The 22,307-nt window shown below is 48.2% G+C and overlaps 1 protein-coding gene across 12 annotated transcripts in view; it reads left to right on the top strand.

Annotated features, from left to right (window-relative positions):
* The window catches only part of ST3GAL3 (ST3 beta-galactoside alpha-2,3-sialyltransferase 3), a 464,990-nt gene that overhangs the window by 17,430 nt on the left and 425,253 nt on the right, over window positions 1-22,307 (top strand). For 8 of the 12 annotated variants that reach the window (XM_050961194.1, XM_050961191.1, XM_050961192.1 and 5 more), the window contains exon 2: window positions 21,280-21,424. The exons of 1 other annotated variant lie outside the window; for it this stretch is intronic. In XM_050961194.1, the coding sequence (XP_050817151.1) occupies window positions 21,304-21,424 (121 nt within the window). In that variant the 5' untranslated portion in view covers window positions 21,280-21,303. Of the gene's footprint in view, window positions 1-11,273; window positions 11,290-13,238; window positions 13,286-15,503; window positions 15,517-21,279; window positions 21,425-22,307 lie in introns of those variants that run through there. 3 more of the 12 variants (XM_050961185.1, XM_050961184.1, XM_050961196.1) reach the window with 3 other exon arrangements.

Here is a 22,307-nt window from a genome sequence, read left to right as displayed (position 1 = left end):
AAGGGGTTCTCAAACGGAGGGTTGGAAGCCCTCGGGGGGACACCAAGTTATTGCATGGGGGTCATGAGCTGTCAGCCTCCACCCCAAACCCTGCTTTGCCTCCAGCATTTATAATGGTGTTAAATATATAAAGAAGTGTTTTTCATTTATGGGGGGGGGGTAGTCACACTCAGAGGCTTGCTATGTGAAAGGAGTCACCAGTACAATAGTTTGACAAACACTGACTTATAGCCTGTCTCTGTCACTGGCTTGCCCTACAATAATTGGCAGTTCTCTGAGTCTCACTTTCCCCACCCTCCAGGGGGTGTTGAGGTTCAGTGAGTTAATGTTTGTAAAGTCTGTTGAGGTCCTGAGTAGATGCTGGAAAAGAAGCTGTAATGTTATTTCTACTGACAGTAGCAAAGGAAAGTAGGGGTAAAAGGGGTGTGTGTGGTGGTACTCTGCATTACACCACAACTTGTTTCTGAATTATCGATAACTCAGAACCAGAGGATACTGAATGCTTAGGCAGCTGTATGCTCATAAACCAAGCCCAGGTAGGTGTATGGGTGGGGGGCTGCTACCGACCACTGACTCAAACCAGAGAACTGAAGTTGCTCCTTAAGCATCTATACGTAATGTGTGGAAAGAATAATATAATTGTTATGAGTGTTTCAATTTGGCAGACACAGATGGGAGGTTTCATGCAGCTAGCAGTAAAACAGCTTTCTAAAATGTATAGATGATTTTCTAATACAGAAGGTATTGCCACCAACATCATGATGGATAAAGATTAATTAATCAATGGGCTGGAAAGTGGTAGCTGACCAGTGATCATGACATGATTACGTTCAATAAGGGCAAACGGAAAACAGTCCCAGACAGTAATATATATGCTTGATGCTTCAAAAAGGCTAATTTCCCAAAGCTGAGGAAAAGTATGAATGCAATTGATTGGGAGGTAAAATTTAGTTAGAAAAATGTGAAAGAAAATTGGGACTTCTTTAAGATGAGTTTATTAGAGGGCAAAAAACCCCGATTCCACACTCAGGAAAGAGGACAACTTTGGTTTAAAACCCATCCTGGTTCAGTGGCAAAGTGAAGGCAGCACTTCAGAAACAAAAATGCAATATACAACAAATGAAGGGGGAGGGAAATAGAAATCAATATATACATTTGAAGTAATGAAGTGTAGAAAACTGATAGGGGAAGCTAAAGACATCAGGAAAAATCCATGGTTGGCAGGGATGAGGACAGTAAGGAGTTTAAGTGTATTAGGAAATAAAGAAATTTTAACAATGGTATATGTCTATTTCTAGATGGAGATGGTAATATTGTCTACAGTGGTGCAGAAAAGTGTTCAATAAATACTTCTGCTTTCTGTTTGGAAGGATGATGTACTTGTATCATATGAGAATAAGGAAGTACTTTCCAGTCCATTAGTAACTAAGGAGAATTTTAAACAATGTCTACTAGGGATAAACATTGTAAAATCAGCAGGCCTGTGCAACTTGCATCCAAGAGTTCTAAAAGAGTTGGCAGAGGAGTTCTCTGGCCCACTGATAATTTTTAATACATCTTGGAATAATGGGGAAATTTCAGAAGACTGGAATAGTGCAAGTAGGATGACTTGGGTAAGGCCAGTTTGCCTAACATCAGTGCTGGGCAAAATAATGGAAAAGCTAATACAGGGTTAAATTGATAAAGAATTAAAGGTTAGGCATATAATTAATGGCAGTCTACACGATTCCTAACATTCTGTTTGCTTTTTTGACTGCCACTGCACAGTGAGTGGATAGTTCTGTAAAAACATCCATGATGACTCCAAGATCTTTAGCTGTTATCACTCAAGAATTTAGACCCCATCGTTTTATACATATAGTTGGGATTATGTTTTCCAATGTGCATTATTTTGCATTTATCAACATTGAATTTCATCAGACATTTTGTTGCCCAGTCACCCAGTTTTGTGAGATCCCTTTCTAACTCTTTGCAGTCAGCTTCAGACTTAACTATCTTGAGTAGTTTTGTATCGTCTGCAAACTTTGCCACCTTACTGTTTATCCCCGCTTTTCCAGATCTTTTATGAATATGTTGAACAGCACTGGTCCCAGTACAGATCCTTGGGGGACCCTGCTATTTACCTCTCCATTCTGAGAACTGACCATTTATTCCCACTCTTTGTTTCCTATCTTTTTATCCAGTTACTGATCCATGAGAGGCCCTTCCCTCTTATCCCATGACTACTAACTTTGCTTAACAGCCTTTGGTGAGGGCCATTGTCAAAGGCTTTCTGAAAGTCCAAATACACTATATCCGCTGGATCACCCTTGTCCACATGCCTGTTGACACCTTCAAAGAATTCTAGTAGATTGGTGAGGCATAATTTCCCTTTACAAATGCTGTGTTGACTCTTCCACAACATATCATGTTCACCTGTGTCTCTGATAATTCTTTTGTTTACTACAGTTTCACTCAATTTGCCCGGTACTGAAGTTAGGCGTCCTGGCCTGTAGTTGCCAGATCACTTCTGGAGCCTTTTTTAAAAACAGCATCACATTAGCTACACTCCAGTTATCTGGTACAGAGCCTGATTTAAGTGATACGTTATGCAGCATAGTTAGTAGTTCTGCAATTTCACAGCGGAGTTCCTTCAGAACTCTTGGGTGATACCATCTGGTCCTGGTAAATTAAACAGTAATAAGTCATCAGTTTGTTCCACAACCTCCTCTATTGACACCTCAGTCTGGTACAGTTGCTCAGTTTTATCAGTTATGAGTAGGAGCAGGGAAGTTATTTTACCTTTTTATAAGCCATGGGTGAGACCTGTCCTGGAATACTGTGGCCAGTGCTGGTGTCCACATTTTAAAAAGATGTCAAAAAATTGGAGAGGGTGAAGGAAAGAGCCACAGAATGACTGGAGAGTTGGAGAAAATGCCTGACAGTGAGAGACTTAAAGAGCTCAATTGGTTTAGCTGATGAAAATTAAGATTGAGATGATTTGCTTACAGTGTGTAAGTATCTTCACAGGGAGACAATATGGGGCACTAAATAGCACTACTGGAGTAAGTGATACCAAGAACCAATGGCTGGAAACTGAAGCTAGATAACTTCAACTTAGAAACAAGGCACACATTTTTAACAGTTTGGGTGATTAACCCCTGGAACAAACTACCCAGGGAAGAGGTAGATTCTCCATCTCTTGGTGTCTTAAGATTAAGACTGAGTGCTTTTCTGGAAGATACGATTTAATCAAAATGTGAATTCTTATGATCAATACAGGCATAACTGGCTGAAATTTAATAGCCTGCGTTACTCGGGAAGTCAGAATAGACAATCCCTTCTGGCTCTAAAATTTCTGAATCTATGAAGGATTCTGGCAAGCACAGTCTGGCAAGACACTGCCATTCTTAGCTGGTTGGTTCAAATTCCAGGTATTTACCAGGTGGGGCAATAGTAACAGGGACTTTCTTCCCTGTAGCAACTGCAGGTGGCAGAATTTCTCACCTAAGTTTTGATCATTATAACTTGTCATTCATATGGAACCCATTTGTATTACTGTATTTTTATTGCAATAGTGTCTAGTGGCCTCCACCAGAGCAGGGTCCCATTGTGCCAGTGTGACCTGAGACAGCAATGAGACGGGCAGGGGGAAGGACAGGGTAACAAAGGGTATGTCTACACTAGAGCTGCGAGCGGGCTGCCCAGGTGAACAGCCGTGCTAGCTTCACTCAAGCTAGCAAACTAAAAATAGTAGCGTGGACATTGTGACATGAGTGGCATCTTTGTCTAGCCACTTGAGCTCAGACTGGGGGGGGGAGTTGGGCAGCTTGGGCTTGGGTGGCTGCCTATGCCTCAATGTCTGCACTGCTATTTTTAGCATGGTAGTGCAGACAAAGCTAGTGTGAGTCTCTCTCCCTGGGCTGGGTCCTGTAGACAGACATATACACAATAATACCAGCATGTTTTAGCCCAGATTATCTAAGAATTGTTAATGCAGTCACTAGCAATTAATCACAATTTGTATCCAATCATGGGGATTTGCATTGCCTGTGCATGGGGAGCTATATCAAATTCCGTGATAGCTATCTGATTCATTAACACCTAAGTTAGGGTGTGAGGCTTCAGTGAAAATGTTGGCAAAGAGAGCTTCTGTGATGCAGAATGGCCCAGGTGAGAGGGAATCCAGCAGAGTGATTTATATGTTTGGCAACCAGCATGAACAGGCAGGAAGCGACATTTCATTCTGAGACAATTTACTGCAGAGAAGAGGGACACAAATGTAACTGGCTTTTACATTCTCCTAGCAAAGGAAACATGCTCCTGCCCTGCTGATATGCTGCTCTTACAGGCAGCCTACTGCATCTTCTGAGTTAACGCTTGTACATACCATATTGTGGTGCTGCCAAGAGTCCTCAGTCTGGCTCGATGGTTTGCTTTGCCAGGGTAGGTACTGGACAAGCACAAGGGCAGGTGCAATCCCTACCCCAAGGAGTTTACAGACTCCTCTGTAGGAATGGCAGGAATATTTTCATAGGCTAGGACTGATTGACAATCCCTGCCCTTTCACTTGGTCACTTTGAACTGAAGAACTCCACAGAATTCTGGAAAAGAGGGAGGGCAATATGTTGAGATTTAATCAGATTTAATTATTCCCCAGCTGTCCATCTTCTAGCAACATCCAGCTTGACATCTGCTTGAGAATGTGTAAGCTATGCAGGGGCATGTTCATACTAAAGCCCTGGTATATGGGCTAAATTACTCCACTAATCATTGCCCTAATTCATCTCATGGTGATTAGACAGCTGCCTGCAGAGGGATGGCAGTACCTGTTTTCCATGGGTGCACAGTGCTTGCCTCCTCAGATTTTCAGTTTGGGTGCTTTCACCTGATACTGTGAAGCAGTGTGTGCTGACACCTGATAATGTGAAGTAGTGTTTTCAGAGGGACAAACCAGAGGCTGACTAACAAGCCAGAACCTTGTCATTATTGTCTTAACTATCTAGATTCTTGCTTCTCTGGCCCTTTGTCAAAACCAGGTCATCTGCTCTGCCTGGAGACCATGTGGTTTAATTTTATAGACTCCTAGACTTTAAGGTCAGAAGAGACCATCATGAACATCTAGTCTAACCCCCTGCACAAGGTTCATTGCACAGAATCTCACCCACTCCCCCCTGTAATTGACCCCAACCTCTTTCCTGCGTTACTGAAGTCCTCAAGTCATAGTTTAAAGACTTCAAGTTACAGAGAAAACCTGCAAGTGATCTGTGCCCTATGCTGCAGAGGAAGGTGAACCCCTCCAACCCCCTCAGTCTCTGCCAATCTGAGCTGGGAGAAAATTCCTTCCCAACCCCAAATATGGTGATCAGTTAGACCCTGAGCATGTGGGCAAGACCCACTAGCCAGACACCTGGGAAAGAATTCTCTGTAGTAACACAGAGCCCTCCCCATCTAGTGTCCCATCAGCAGCCATTGGAAATATTTGCTGGTAGTGTAACCCACACACCTCCTGACTGTGGTGTTCTGTCCCATCTAGTGGCACCGAGACCACTCGGAGATTGAGTCTGGTACAGCCTAGGCGAATAGCTCATGCAGTACAGGCTCATGCATTTCGCTCCAGAGATCCTCGGTTCAATCCAGCCAATGACCGGGGTCTGTCAGAGTTCCACTATCAGTCGTAGATTGGCTACCTGCCATTGTAGGCAGTCCCATCATACCACTCGCTCCATAAACTTATCAAGCTCAGTCCTGAAGCCAGTTAATTTTTTTCACCCCACTGCTCCCCTTGGGAGGCTGTTCCAGAACCTCTCTCTTCTGTTGGTTAGAAACCTTTGCCTAATTTCAAGCTCAAACTTGCTGATGGCCAGTTTATATCCATTTGTTCTTGTGTCCACACTGGCACTTAAATAACTCCTTTCTCCATGGTATTTAAGTTATCCCTCAGTGTATTCATAGGTAGCAATTATCTCCTCTAAGCCTTCGTTTGGTTAGGCTAAACAACCCAAGCTCTTTGAGTCTCCTCTCATAAGGTAGGTTTTCCACTCCATGTAGTAGCTCTAGTTTTCTCTGCACCTGTTCCAGTTTCAATTCCTCTTTCTTAAACATGGAAGACCAGAATTGCATATGGTATTCAGATGAGGTCACACCAGTGCCTTGTTTAGCATTATATCATGGTAACACTTCCCTGTCTCTACAAGAAATACCTTGACTGATGCATCCTAGCATTGCTCTAGCCTTTTTCATGGCTGCATCACATTTTGTGATCAATCAGTACACCCAGGTCTTTCGCCTCCTCTGTCACTTCCAGCTGATACATCCCCAGCTTATAGCAAAAATTCTCGTTGTTACTCCCTAAATGCATGACCTTGTACTTTGCACAATTAAATTTCATCCCGTTTCTATCACACTAGTTTGCAATATTGTACTGGGTTGAAGGAGCATAGTCCTAGATTGGAGAGGAGATGGTAAGGGATAACCCGCTCGACCTAGGTGCCGACTCCAGGGCTGCTCCAGGGCTGGAGCACCAACAGAAAAAAATTGGTGGGTGCTCAGCACCCACCAGCAGCCCCCTCTTCTCCTTCCAGAGCCTTTGCCCACCAGTGCTGGCAGCTCCACCGATCAACTCCCCCTCCCCTCCCAGCGCCTCCCGCCCACCCGATCTGCTGTTCTGGAGTGTGCAGGAGGTGCTGGGAGAAGGGGGGACAGGGTGTGCTTGGGGGAGGGGGCAGGAAGAGGCAGGGTGGGTGGGTGAGTGGGGGAAGGGGTAGAGGGGGGACGGGGCCTGGGGCTGACCGGGGGTTGAGCACCACCCCGGAAAATTGGAACCTGGTGTCTGTATGAGGATTATTTGGGGTTTACAGAAAAGCTATGAAAGAGGCCAAGAGACTTTCCCTGTCCTTGTCCATAGACACTGCAGGGCATGCCCAGCTGGAGTTTGCTGATTGCATTTTCTTTCGGTTATGATCCCTTTTCGTGTTTGTGGGTTTCTTTTCTTTTTTTTTTTTTTTTGGATAAACATCATCCTCCGAAAACGTGTCTCTAGGCTGCCCAAGCCAAACTCTGACCCCTTGTATGGGCTGCACTCAGCTGTGGCAATCTAGTCTGACCCCCTGTATAACACAGACCAGAGAACCTCACTGAATTAGTTCCCGTTTGAACTAGAGCAGACATTTCAGAAAAAATCTAATCTTGGTTTTAAAATTGCCAATGATGGAACGATCCACAACTATCCTTGGTAAATTGGTCCAATGGATAATTAATCGGATTAAAAAATGTGCCTTATTTCTAGTTTTCAACTTCCATCCATTGGATCTTGTTACACCTTTGTCTGCTAAACTGAAGAGCTCATTATCGCAGTTTTGTTTCCTATGTGAGTATTTATAGACTGTGATCAAGTCAGCTCTTAGCCTTCTTTTGGTTAAACTTAACAGATTGAGATCCTGGAGTCTCTCACACTGGACAGGTTTTCCAGTCCCTTAATCATTCTTATAGCTCTTCTCATTATTCAACATCTTTCTTAAAATGTTGACACCAAAACTGGACACAGTATTCCAGTAGCAGTCAGATACTACCTACTCCTACTTGAGATTCCCATTTATACATCCCAGGATCCCATTAGCCCTTTTGGTCGCAGCATCACGGTGGAAGCTCATGTTCAGCTGATTATCCACCATGACTCCCAAACCTTTTTTTCAGAGTCACTGCTTCCCAGGATAGAGGCCCTGATCCTGTAAGTATGGCCGACATTCTTTGTTTCTAGATGTATAATTTTACATTTGGCCATATTAAAATTAATACATTTACAGGTTCCAAGGCCAGATGGGACCATTGTGACCATCGAGTCTGATCCCCTGTATAACAGAGGCCAGAGACCTGCCCCCAAATAATTCCTAGAGCAAATCTTTTATAAAACATCCATCCAGTCTTGATTTAAAAATTGTCAGTGATGGAGAATCCACCACAACTCTTGGTAAATTGTTCCAGTGGTTAGTTACCCTCCCTGTCAAAAATGTATGCCTTATTCCCTGTCTGCCATTGGATCATGTTAGACCTTTCCCTGCTAGATTGAAGACTCCAGTATCCAATATTTGTTCCCCATGTAAGTGCTTGTAGGCTGTAATCAAGTCATCCCTTAACCTTCTCTTTGTTAGACTCAGAGTTCAATCATCACTATAAATGCATATTGTTTGTTTGTACTCAGCTCACCAAGTGATCCAGATCGGTCTGTATCAGTGACCTGTCCTCTGCATGACAACTGTGGGGCATGTTGTCATTTTTGGGTGTCAGACCTGTCTGACACCCATTTGTCCTAAAGCAAGTACAATATAATACAAGTGCCATTTGGATATCCCAAAATCCTTTGCAGAATTAGATAATACAGTTGCAACATTTTTTTGCTGCAAAGTCAGTGAGGTTTAAAAATCTGGATAGTTGAAAACAGATGAAGAGCTGATGGAGTGTGGAGATGGCAGCAGGGGCGGCGCCAGGGTTTTTGGCACCCTAGGCGGGGGTCCTTCTGCACTCCTGGTCGGTGGCAATTTGGCGGCGGGGGGGCATCCTTCTGTGCTCCTGGTCTTCGAGGCACTTCAGCGGTGGGTCCCGGAGCGAGTGAAATACCCGCCGCAGAATTGCCACCGAAGACCCAGAGCACGGAAGGACCCCCCCGCCGCCGAATTACCGCCAAGGGTGGCAAAATGCCACCCCCGCAAATCCTGGTGGCCTAGGCGACTGCCTAGGTCGCCTAAATGGAAGCACCGGCCCTGGATGGCAGAAACTGCAGAGAAAAAGGCTCTTAAACCCAGAATGGAGAGTTGTGCTGAAAAAGGGAGAGAGGGTCAGTGCTGCACAGGAGCTTGGAGTGGGGGAATAAGAGAACAAGAAAGAAGACTGTGGAGGATTTTTAAAGCAGGGAGAACGGGTTTGAACTGAATCCTGCAATGACCAGAGACCCAGTAGAGTTTTTCGAGGATGGAGTCAGGAATGTCTGAATGATGACTTCGTCACAGGTGAAGCTCAGGCGGTAGTATGCAGGAGGAAGATGGGGGATGCATGCATTTGAGTAGCACCAGGTTGTCATAAACAGATAGTTAAGGGTTAATGTCTCTTTTACCTGTAAAGGGTTAACAAACAGGGAACCAAACATCTGACCAGAGGACCAATCAGGAAACAAGATACTTTCAAATCTTGGTGGAGGGAAGCCTTTGTTTGTGTTTTTTGGGTTTGGCTTTGTTCTCTCTGGGTCCTGGAAGGGACTAGACGTGCAACTAGGTTTCTTGCCAATCTCCCTGCTACAGTCTCTTATATATTCAGAATAGTGAGTATTTAGTAAGAACGGTGGTTATAGTCTTTTGATTGTTTTCTGTATTTGCAAATGTGTATTTGGCTGGAAGTATTTTAAATTGTATTTCTGCTGGAGGAGGCTTTTTCTGTTTCTATAAGCTGACAGACCCTGTAACTTTTACCATCTAAATTACAGAGATAACTTTTACCTTTTTCTTTCTTTTTTTTATTATAAGTTTTGTTTTTAAGACCTGTTTGATTTTTTCCCCTTCTTGAGGCTCAAGGGAATTGAGTCTGTACTTAACAGGGAAGGGGAAGGGAGGGGAGAAGGGGGAATCCCTTTGTTTTAAGATTCAAGGAGTTTGAATCACGGTAATCTTCCAGGGTAACCCAGGGAGGGGAGGTCTGGGAGAGGCAACGATGAGGAAAGGGGTTTACTTTCCTTGTGTTAAGATCCAGGGGGTCTGGGTCTTGGGGGTCCCCAGGGAAGGTTTTGGGGGGGACCAGAGTGGATGAGGCACTGGAATTCCTGATTGGTGGCAGCTTATCAGATCTAAGCAGGTAATTAAGCTTAGAGGAATTCATGCTGGTATCCCAACTTTTGGACTCTAAGGTTCAGATTGGGGAAAGATACCATGACACAGGTAGAGTTCAGTTAGTGGATTAGCTCTTTCCATGTATTTTGCTAGGCAGTTTACCAGGCTAATATTATTTGCAGGTGTTGGCATCAATTTGGGGGCTTTTGTTTTTTGAGATGTTTGGGAACTGTGATCCACAGCCAGAAAGTGCTGCCACAGTCAATGAATGGTACCTGATGACTGGTCACCCCACCAGTGCTCCACGTAGGACATGTCGTGGGGGATGTGTAGGAAGCTCGTGCTGCTATTGCTGATGCTGTACTTATTCTGGGATAAACAGAGAATTTAACGGTGGTATAAATCTGGAACCCTTCATCAAAGAAAAACCACGGTGAGTTATTTTGGGCTTATCTATGGCAGGCCTGGGAAAAGTCGTTATACTTTGTTTACTGCTCCCTTTAAGAGCTTCTACAGCCTCTTTTCTATCCCTGGGACCTGACTGGTTCCGTTGCTGTTATTACTTCCCCAGTGAGTGACTTGTCTGAGCTCTCTGAATCTGTGTGGCCTGCTGGCTTTCACTTAGTGAGCATATCTCATCCTTAGTATGGATCTGATGCACTGGAGCAGAGCAGTCTTGTCTTGTTTCCATTCTGCAGCCACCTTAAGGAAATGTCCAGACTAAATCAATAATTTTAGGTGGATTTAGGAACATAGAGGGGGAAGTTTCATGTTTTTTACATAGGCCCTAATTCTTAGGTTCATGGAGCTCTTCTTTGATTTCGTTACCAGTGCAGCATAGGCATTAGAGATGGGGCAATCCTCGTGGGTCCCATACAGTCTGCACGATGCAGGATTGTTCCCTACACTACCTCATCTGATAAAGATTTTCCTGATACCCCATAATTTTCCTTTAGCACCTTGTTACTCTCCCCCTTGTGCCCACTTACATTCATATCCCTGCTTAAGCCCTAATTCTGCAAGGAGCTCTATGTAGGAATGGACTTTTTGCCCCCAGTGACAGGGCTCTCTGCAAGCATCAGCGTCCATCCCCGTGGAGTTAATTGCCAGATCAGGATCTTAGTGTGCTCACTTCCCATGTATTTTATGCTTAAAGCCAAGTTGTACTGTTAATGCTCAATCCTGCGGTCGCTGAGGGAACTCCATTCCTAGTGTGGGCAAAGGCAGTGGAGAAATCTACCTCTTCGCTGAAGGTTCTCAGCACCCTGAAGGATGACTGGGTTTTTAGTTCTTCTAATCCAGCCCCTCCAGGGCTTGGGCATTTTTGTTGCTCTGATCTGCATGCCTCCCCCTTCTCCCAGCACTGCCTGACTGGCCCAGGTGCAGTGCCCTGGAGCACTGCCTGCAGCAAGTTGCTACTGCCAGGCTGCTCCCTGAGACTGAGACTGAACTGGAGCAGAGCTGGGACTGTGGGGTGACAGCTCTTCCCGTCTCTGTGAGTGCCTGGGGATGAATGGCTGTCAGGGGCTCCTACCACAGCCCCTGCACTGCCAGCAGGGCTCCCTCCCGGGGGGCTGGGATGGAGACAGCGCCAGGGCTCGGCGTTAGATTTTTCCACGTGGGGCCGGGCTGATGCCAGGGCTTGTGATGTGGTATCAGCAGCCAGGAGCGCAGTGTGCAAGGCTGGCGGAGGTGGCTGGGTCTCCGGCCCTCACTCACTGTCACGGAGCCCCAGGGCTTGGACAGGTTCCTCTGGCCAGCGGGGGTGGTGGGCCCTGGGGGGTGACCAGTGTGGGGCAGGGGGATGTGCAGTGGAGGAGGGTGTGCTGTGTAGCGTGTGTTGGGGGAGGCATTGTGCAGTGGTGGGGGGTTGTGGAGTGGGTGTGGGGGGCTGTTGTCTAGTGGAGGGGGGTGATGTGTAGTGTGTGTGTGGGGAGGCGTTGTGGTGTGTGTGTGTGTGGGGGAGGGCGCTGTGCAGTGATGGGGAGTTGTGTGTGTGTGTCGGGGGGAGGGCACTGTGTAGTGTGTGTGTGTGGGGGGAGAGCACTGTGCAGTGGTGGGGGGTTGTGTGTGTGGGAGGGTGCTGTGCAGTGGTGGGCGGTTGTGGTGTGTTTGGGAGGGTGCTGTGTAGTCTGTGTGGGGGGAGGCGTTGTGCAGTGGAGGGGGGTTGCAGGATGGGTGGGGGGAAGGCGCTGTGTGTGTGTGGGGGAGAGGGCGCTGTGCAGTGGTGGGGGGTTGTGTGTGTGTGTGTGGGGGAGGGCACTGTGTAGTGTGTGTGTGTGGGGGGAGGGCACTGTGCAGTGGTGGGGGGTTGTGTGTGTGTGGGAGGGCGCTGTGCAGTGGTGGGGGGTTGTGGTGTGTGTGGGAGGGCGCTGTGTAGTGTGTGTTGGGGGAGGCGTTGTGCAGTGGAGGGGGGTTGCAGGATGGGTGGGGGGAAGGCGCTATGTGGTTTGTGTGTGTGGGGGAGAGGGCACTGTGCAGTGGTGGGGGGTTGTGGTGTGTGTGTGGGGGGAGGGCGCTGTGTGGCGTGTGTGTGGGGAAAGGGCACTGTGCAGTGGTGGGGGGTTGTGGTGTGTGTGTGGGAGGGAGGGCGCTGTGTAATGTATGTGGGGGAGGCATTGTGCAGTGCAGGGGGTTTGCGGGGTGTGTGTGTGGGGGGAGGCGTTGTGCAGTGGAAGGGGGTTGTGGTGTGTATAGGGGGAGGGGGGTTGTGGGGTGTGTGTGTGGGGGGAGGGCGCTGTGTGGCGTGTTTGTGGGGAAAGGGCACTGTGCAGTGGTGGGGGGTTGTGGTGTGTGTGTGGGACGGAGGGCGCTGCGTAATGTATGTGGGGGAGGCATTGTGCAGTGCAGGGGGTTTGCGGGGTGTGTGTGTGGAGGGAGGTGCTGTGCAGTGGAGGGGGGTTACAGGGTGTGTGGGGGGGAGGGCGCTGTGTGTGTGTGTGGGGAGGCGTTGTGAAGAGAAAGGGGGTTGTGGTGTGTGTGTGGGGGGCGTTGTGCAGGGGAGTGGGGTTGCAGTATGGGTGGGGGGAGGGCGCTGTGTGGTGTGTGTGTGGGGGGGGAGAGGGCGCTGTGCAGTGGTGGGGGGTTGTGGTGTGTGGTTGTGGGGGGGGCGTTGTGCAGGGGAGGGGATGAGACTGTTCCCTGGCACCGAGCCCCGGGTTCGAGTCCCGCCGGGTGCGTGAGCGAGGCGGGACCAGCTCTCGCCGCCCCCGTGAAGGGAGGTGCCTTGGCGTCCCGGGGAGGGACTGTCGGGCCCGCGCCTCCTCCTCTCTGATTGGGCAGCGCGAAGACCACCGCTCCGTTGGATTGGGCAGCGCTGTGTCCATCCGCCCCACCACTCGGGCGCAGGATGCTCCGCGCGCTGGGATTGGCTGGGAGCCGCCCCGCCCCTCAGAGCAGCCTGCAGCACCGGCCGGCCCGGCACCTCCTGCCGCCGCTACCCGGCCTGGGGGCGTCCGCCCGAGGGGCGCCAGGGCCTGCGCGCCGCGCCGGTGAGCGGAGGGGCCGCCGCCGGGCGGGGGGGCTGGGTCGGACAGCGCCGGGCGGTGTGTGGGGGGCCGGGCCCGTCTAGCGCCCCCACGTCCCTTGTCCCCCCTCAGCGCCCCCCTCCCCTCAGCGCCCCGTGTCCCTTGTCCCGCCTCAGCGCCCCCCACCCCTCAGCGCCCCGCGTCCCTTGTCCCGCCTCAGCGCCCCCCACCCCTCAGCGCCCCGCGTCCCTTATCCTCCCTCAGCGCCCCTCCCTCAGCGCCCCGCGTCCCTTGTCCCGCCTCAGCGCCCCCCACCCCTCAGCGCCCCGCGTCCCTTGTCCCGCCTCAGCGCCCCCCACCCCTCAGCGCCCCGCGTCCCTTATCCTCCCTCAGCGCCCCTCCCTCAGCGCCCCGCGTCCCTTGTCCCGCCTCAGCGCCCCCCACCCCTCAGCGCCCCGCGTCCCTTGTCCCGCCTCAGCGCCCCCCACCCCTCAGCGCCCCGCGTCCCTTGTCCCGCCTCAGCACCCCCCACCCCTCAGCGCCCCGCGTCCCTTATCCTCCCTCAGCGCCCCTCCCTCAGCGCCCCGCGTCCCTTGTCCCGCCTCAGCGCCCCCCACCCCTCAGCGCCCCGCGTCCCTTGTCCCGCCTCAGCGCCCCCCACCGCCCAGCGCCCCGCGTCCCTTGTCCCGCCTCAGCGCCCCCCACCCCTCAGCGCCCCGCGTCCCTTGTCCTCCCTCAGCGCTCCTCAACCCCGCAGCACCCCACATCCCTTGTCCTCCCTCAGCACCCCCCCATACCCCTCAGTGCCCCCACATCCCTTGTCCTGCGTCAGCGCCCCCTCAGCGCCCCGCATCCCTTGTCCTCCCTCAGCGCTCCCCAACCCCGCAGTGCCCCGCGTCCCTTGTCCCGCCTCAGCGCCCCCTCAGTGCCCCTATGTTCTTTGTCCTGCCTCAGTGCCCCCCCATCCCTCAGCGACCCCAATACACCTCTCAGTGTCCCTTGTCCCCCCTCAGCCCCCCAACCCCTCAGTGCCCTGTGTCCCTTGTCCTCCCTCAGCGCCCCCCAACCCCTCAGTGCCGCACATCCCTTAAACCCCCTCGGCACCCTCCCACACCCCTCAGCGCCCCCGCATCTCTTGTGCCGCCTCAGTGTCCCCCATCCCCCAACACCCCCTTGTCTCACCTCAGCGCCACCCTCAGCGCCCCCACTTCCCTTGTCCCGCCTCAGCGCCCCCACTTCCCTTGTCCCCCCTCGGTGCCCCCCCCACATCCCTCAGACCCCCCATCCCTTGTCCCGCCTCAGCTCCCCCTGTCAGCGCCCCCACGTCCCTTGTCCCCTGTCAGCGCCCCCACGTCCCTTGTCCCCTGTCAGCGCCCCCACGTCCCTTGTCTCGCTCAGCCCCTCCACACCCTTCAGCACTCCCACGTCCCTTATCCCCCTCAGCGCCCCTGCATCCCTTGTCCCGTCTCAGCACCCCCCTCTGCGCCCCCACTTCCCTTGTCCCACCTCAGCGCCCCCACTTCCCTTGTCTCACCTCAGCGCTCCCCTCAGCGCCCCCACGTCCTTTGTCTCGCCTCAGCGCCCTCCACACCCCTCAGCACTCCCGCGTCCATTGTCCTGCCTCAGCGCCCCCCCTCAGTGTCCCTGCATCCCTTATCTGCTGCCTGGCCTCAACGGCTCCTATTGTTCTCAGCGCCCCTGCATCCCTTGTCCCGGCTCAGCCCCCCCCCAACCCTCAGCGCCCCTTTGTCCCGCCTCAGTGCCCCCCCCAGTGCCTCCGCGTCCCTTGTCCCGCCTCCGAACCCCCCGACCCCTCAGCGCCCCCGCATCCCTTATCTGCCGCCCGGCCTCAACGGCTCCTATCTGTCTCAGCGCCCCCCACCCCAGTGCCCCTGCGTCCCTTGTCCCGCCTCAGAGTCCCCCCCTCAGCGCCCCCCACACCCCTCAGCGACCCCGCTTCTCTTGACCCTCCTCAGCGCCCTCCACACCCCTCAGCGCTCCCGCATCCCTTATCCGCCCCCCACCGTCCGGCCTCAACGGCTCCTATTGGTCTCAGCGTCCCCCCCTTAGCGCTTCCCCCCTGTGTCCGCGCGTCCCTTGTTCCCCCTCAGCGGCCCCCCCACACTCTTCAGTGCCCCTCTAGCATCACCCCTCTCAGCTCCCCCAGCATCACCGCCTCAGTGCCCCCCCCCACCCTAATGAAGATGGTACATTTTTTTTTCACGATTGATTTTGATCCCAGTGAAACAGTCCAGGTATGGGTATTGTCATTTGTATTGACACCGTAGGTAGAAAATCCTTACACTGATAAATGCTCAGAACTGTTTCTGTGTGGAGGCAGGCTGCTCACTTAATGCTGGTGTGGGCTTCAGAGTCTTAGTGATGGAAAAGAAAAGAACTCTTGGTGTCCTCCACAGCTACAGTGTGTCTGACTTCTATGATTCCATCTGATGAAGGAACCTATGAGGAGAATGGAGGGGTTGCTTTACTTAGTGGTCGAAGACACAAGATCATAATCTCCTCCTTGGCCATTGCCTGGAGCATGACCTTAATGTAATGTGGCTACCTCCCCCTTTTCCCTTGTCTTGAATTGTCTTGGTGAAGAAGGTGCTATCTGTCCTGTAGTGGTTCAAGTGATGTAGAAGAGGCTTGGGGTAGCTGCTGTTTTTATTTTCCCTCCAGAGTTCCCAGATGTCTCTCTGTAGGCATCTTCTTTGCCAGACTAATTTAATTGTGATTAGGGCTCCCTAAGCTGCAGAAATGGAGAAGTTTCTTTGATCATCCTTTTAATTTTAACATTTCAAAATGATCTGGGGGATTCTGATGGTCATTGTGGGAGCGACACTGCTAAACCCTGTCACAGTGCTAGAAACTGTAAAGCTACTGCCTTCTTTCTGAGTCACGCAGTATTAGATGGTCAAAAGACTGAACCAAGCAGTATGCAACTCTTTGCTTAATCTTATTCAGAAGTGTGCATAAGGGAACAACAGTATTATGGGCTGCTTTCCCCTTCGATAACTGCATTGCTTGTAGTACTTCTTAATGTTACATTTGCCCTGCGAGTAGAAGGGTAACATTTTTCTTCCAATGCGGCAAGTAGTAATAATGCATGCTGAACTGCTCCTGGGCTATGAATGTTACTCATGGTTGTGGAGTAGAGTGCTATTTCCTTTAGAGATGTCCAAGTGTGCCTTTGGCGTTATAGCTGATTGTTGGCTGGGATACTGAGGATTTTGCTCTGCACAGAGGCGGCAGGGTGGGTTGAAAATGAACCTGCAGTGATGAACGCTACTCAAAAGCCAAGTAGGCATCTTCAGGAAGCCTTCCTGGTGGATGACCTTTATATGATATTACAGAACACAGACCTTCTGGTTGCAAATGCACATGAATATGGGAGGCAGGGTATGGGAATTCTGTCAGTTCTACAGTAACTTCCATTGACCTGTGCAGCTTAGGTCCATATAATTTACGTCACTCAGGGATGTGAATAATCCACCCTTTAATGGAGACAAGGTCTAAGAGTGTCACAGCTAATTATAAGACCAAACAACTAGTTTACTGTAAGTAGTAAGTATAAAGAGACCATTCAAGTGGCCTGTTAACTCCCCTGTGCTCATAGGACAGAAACCGGGGGGAGTGGGTTACAGATAGTTGTAATAAGCCATAATTCCAGTGTCTTTTTAAGACCATGATTGTTAGTGTTTAGCAAGTTGTGAATTTAAGCTCCCAGGCTTGTCTTTTGAAAGTGTTGTGCAGGTGTCCTTTGAGGATGAGGACTGATAGATGAGATATAGAATAATAGTTTTGAGAAAAGTGTTCACACACAGGTGATGTGGTATTTGTCTTTTATTGTTTTCCTGTTCAAGTTCATTGAGAGTGTAGTGATTGTGTGGTTTCACTCCCATAGTTGTTCTTGGGGCACTTAGTACACTGTATGTGGTAACCACATGTTGTGATAGGCATGCATAAGATCCTTGGATCTCTAAAGATATGTTGGGGAGTGCCTTGATCATTGAAGCAGTGGAGATGTCTGCATGTTTTGCATCTGTTGTTCTGGCAGGGTCTGATACTGCTTTTAGATGGTGTGCCCTGGTCTGTGGAGAACTTGCTTCTGTTGATGAGGTTGGGGGGTGGTTTGAAGACCAGAAGAGGGGATTCAGGAAAGATTTCTTTCAGGATAGGGTCCCCATTCAGTATGGGTTATAGTTGTTTGATACCCTGTGTGGGTTCCAGTGTGGGGTGATTACTTGGGGTCTGTGCTTGGAGGAGGTTTTATTTCTGTATTGAAGCCAGTTTTATAACTACTTGTGCTAAGCTTGTCCCTCTAGTCCTACAACAACATATTCTTGGAACCTTTCACTGGGGTTTTATAGAATCTCCCCAGGCTGAGGGGATGTTAATGGTAGACTTCCTTGGTGTGAACTTTTGCTGTGTTTGAAACAGATAGTTTAGAACAAGGCTTGGGGGAGGGGGGACCCAAACCAGGCACCATTTAGAAGTAGACATGAAAGACAAGGTTGGGATTCCCACCAGCAAGATCGAGGAATACCACGTGGGTGAGAAGTCTACTATCCCCTCCCCTAGCTGCTTGGAGGAGTGGAGGGATTTCTACTAGGATGCCTTAGGAGCCTGCTTGTGGGGCTTTTATTATTCGTATCAGCCTGTGGCTGATAGATTTCAGATATACTTAAAGATCCCCATTCCTCTTTTTGCTTAGGCCTGGTTTAAATATAGTTTTTGTATTGGTGTAACTACTGTGGTTATGGGTGTGTGATTTTTTTAAAAACTGAAATAGTTATACTGAGGTAACAGATTTCACACTGCGGGGTTGTGCCCCTGTTCTTTATTCACCTTCCTGTAAAGGTATAGGCTCTTTCAATAAAAGCATTTTTATATTAATATAACTGGTCCACATTGTGGAGTTGTACTTCCATCCTTCCTTGAATGGATTACAGCTTTTTGAATCTGTCCACTGGTACTGAGTAAATCTTCAATTGTCATTGCTGAGAGTTATACTTAAGAAATCAACCATTTTCTTCCTCTAGCTGGCACCCTTCTCATTGTCACCACACAGGACACTAGTGCATTTTCCTTCCCCAATAAGCTATTTTGTGAACTTTCCTATATTGCAAAAAGAACAGGAGTACTTGTGGCACCTTAGAGACTAACAAATTTATTTCAGCATAAGCTTTCGTGGGCTACAGCTCACTTCTTCGGATGCATAGAATGGAACACACAGACAGAAGATATTTATACATACAGAGAACATGATAAGGTGGAAGTATGCATACCAGCAGGGAGAGTCTAATCAGTTGAGATGAACTATCATCAGCAGGAGAAAAAAAACCTTTTGAAGTGATAATTGAGATGACCCATAGAAGGTGTGAGGAGAACTTAACATAGGGAAATAGATTCAATTAGTGTAATGACCCAACCATTCCCAGTCTCTGTTTAAACCTAAGTTAATTGCATCTAGTTTGCATATTAATTTGAGTTCAGCAGTCTCTCTTTGGAGTTTGTTTTTGAAGTTTTTTTGTTGCAAAATTGCCACCTTCAAGTCTGTCACTGAGTGGTTAGAGAGGTTGAAGTGTTCTCCCACTGGTTTTGGCATATATCATGTGCCAGCAGTGCCCCTCTGCCATGTTCATTGGCCAAACTGGACAGTCTCTACACAAAAGAATAAATGGACACAAATCTGACATCAGGAATCATAACATTCAAAAACCAGTGGGAGAATACTTCCGCCTCTCTAACCCTTGCTCATGTGTTTCAGTCCCATATACAGGGCTCATCTGTAGGAAAGAATGGAAAGTTCAGTGTTTATGTTCTTCTCAGTCTTAATCCCATCTGCTGACACTCTCAGGAAAGGTACCAGTTGTGATGATGGCTTTCGGTATTGTGTACACTTTTCCAGCCAATTCCTTTCATACAGGTTACCACACAGTCTTTGCATAATGATTTTTGGTCATTGTTACTCTGATTAGACTGGCAATAGTATATGGAGTTCTTCACTTATAGGAAACTAATATCCTAAGCCCTTCAATCTCCCCAGTTACTTCAAGATTTCTTTTAATTTAAGCAGCATGTTGGTATAGAATGTTTAATGCAGTCTGTTGTACAAATTAACTAATTAACACCTTTGAGGATGACATTGGTTGAAGTCTTGAGATGGTGTTTTATGCTGTCTCCTACAGGTAAGAGTAGTAGATGTAAAATTTAAGCACGCAAGTGAGTTTTCTTCCACTTTGCTAATTAAGGAACCTGTAACAGGACTATGGGGGGAGTTGAGGGAACTGAAATCTATAATTCCAAACACCGTATTTATTACTTCTCAGGAATTCTTGCATGCTCTGAATGTTATGTTTTTCTAATGACACTGGCACTTTTTTATGCTGCCTCTCTTGGAAGAAGCTTGTTTAGGGTCTGCTTAGCTATGATAGGCTGACACTGTATTTTATGAGGTCAGCTAGCTGCGCGCGCACACAGTGAATTGAAAGTGAACTGAGCAGGCTTCTTGTTGTTATAGATTCATAGACTTTAGGGTCAGAAGGGACCAATGTGATCATCTAGTCTCACCTAATGTCAGTGTCCTAATGGCTCTTTAGAATGACCGTCACTGACTGAGACCAAAGTTATGTTAATGTTAGTTTCACTGGCATCATATTTGGATAACTTGTATGAGTTTTACATTGCTCAGAACATTGACTTGTCTCTTGACTTTCTCATGTCAATCGTGTCAAACCAATCTGATAGCTTTCTTTAATAGGATAAGGAGTCTTGTGGATAACGGAGAAGCGGTGGATGTGGTATACCTAGACTTTAGTAAGGCATTTGATACGGTTTCGCATGATATCCTTATCGATAAACTAGGCAAATACAATTTAGATGGGGCTACTATAAGGTGGGTGCATAACTGGCTGGATAACCGTACTCAGAGAGTAGTTATTAATGGCTCCCGATCCTGCTGGAAAGGTATAACAAGTGGGGTTCCGCAGGGGTCTGTTTTGGGACTGGCTCTGTTCACTATCTTCATCAACGACTTAGATGTTGGCATAGAAAGTACGCTTATTAAGTTTGCAGACGATACCAAACTGGGAGGGATTGCAACTGCTTTGGAGGACGGGGTCATAATTCAAAATGATCTGGACAAATTGGAGAAATGGTCTGAGGTAAACCGGATGAAGTTCAATAAAGACAAATGCAAAGTGCCCCACTTAGGAAGGAACAATCAGTTTCACACATACTGAATGGGAAGAGAGTGTCTAGGATGGAGTATGGCAGAAAGAGCTCTAGGGGTCATAGTGGACCACAAGCTAAATATGAGTCAACAGTGTGATACTGTTGCAAAAAAACCAAACGTGATTCTGGAATGCGTTAACAGGTGTGTTGTAAACAAGACACGAGAAGTCATTCTTCTGCTCTACTCTGCGCTGGTTAGGCCTCAAGTGGAGTATTGTGTACAGTTCTGGGCACCGCATTTCAAGAGGGATGTGGAGAAAGCGGAGAGGTTCCAGAGAAGAGCAACAAGAATGATTAAACCTATGAAGGAAGGCTGAAAGAATTGGGTTTATTTAGTTTGGAAAAGAGAAGACTGAGAGGGGACATGATAGCAGTTTTTAGGTAACTAAAAGGGTGTCATCAGGAGGAGGGAGAAAACTTGTTCACCTTAGCCTCTAATGATAGAACAAGAAGCAATGGGTTTAAACTGCAGCAAGGGAGATTTAGGTTGGACATTAGGAAAAAGTTCCTAACTGTCAGGGTAGTTAAACACTGGAATAAATTGCCTAGGGAGGTTGTGGAATCTCCACCTCTGAAGATATTTAAGAGTAGGTTAGATAAATGTCTATCAGGGATGGTCTAGACAGTACTTGGTCCTGCCATGAGGGCAGGGGACTGGACTCGATGACCTCTCGAGGTCCCTTCCAGTCCTAGAGTCTGAGTCTATGTTTATAGTGCACTTGCTCTTGAATGAATTGCAAGCTAGATCGTTCAAGGTTCAAACTGTTTTTCTCCTCCAGGTCATGTAGAAGAGCAGATTTCATATGAAGATGGGATTGTTGGTGTTTATGCGTAACCTGCTGCTAGCCCTTTGTCTCTTTCTGGTACTTGGATTTCTTTATTACTCTGCATGGAAGCTGCACCTTCTCAGATGGGAGGACACAAGTAAGTATAGGAACTCCTTACCAGTCCCTCTTTAAATGCTCATGAAGTAGTTGTTACATGATGATGTGGTTTTGGTTTTGTGTGTTTCAAGTTTGACGGTAGTAGAGTGATGGGAATAAACCCAATCAATTGTTGGAGCTTCAGCATATTGTAGAGGTTGAATCTGTAACTATTTACAGATCTTCTTCGTGGCTTTCGATTATCAATGGGTACAAGAACAAAGTTCATGCATCTAATATATCAATTATAGGCTTGCCATTTTTAGGTTTTATTATTTTTTTGTGGAATGAGATCCTTAATTATATTGTCCAAACTAATTGACCTTTGGAATTATTTGCATCTGTTCTGGGATGAAGTGTTGCTCACTGTGTATTTTTTCATCTTTTTGGCTTGTGGCAAACAGGTAAAGCAAGGTGATCTCTCTCTCCAGGTGCTTTTGAATGTCTTTAGTGGGCTCTTCTTTCCATCTCTGGATTTTTACGTTCTCTATCCAGCATCTCCTTATTTCTTCCTTACATCAATCCTCATTTTCCCTTTCTCCACTACCGTCAGTACTTACCAGTTATCTGTCATCTTGAAGGATGTCTTGTCCATCCAACTGAAAAAAAGCTTGTCCTTATTTTTAAGTTATGAAAGCAGTTACTCAAATCCATGCTGATTATTTAATGTTCCTTTGCATATAACTTTGGTCTGCAACTGTTTTTTTCACTATGCTATTTCCGTAGTACAGGGTACTCTTCACTTCCTCCTCTCTTGATTTCTTATCGCATCTTGTCTGATGACTGAGTCTGAGAGCTATAAGTACCCAGCTCTCCCTTATAACATCATTCAGACAGCAGGAATGCTGTTATTCAGTTTGTTTTTAACTTGTCTGGTATTCGAG

This window comes from Gopherus flavomarginatus, chromosome 7, assembly GCF_025201925.1.
Source record: "Gopherus flavomarginatus isolate rGopFla2 chromosome 7, rGopFla2.mat.asm, whole genome shotgun sequence".
Classification (NCBI taxonomy): domain Eukaryota; kingdom Metazoa; phylum Chordata; order Testudines; family Testudinidae; genus Gopherus; species Gopherus flavomarginatus.
Note: the sequence above shows the minus strand (reverse complement) of the source record. Positions and strands in the feature narration are given on the sequence as shown.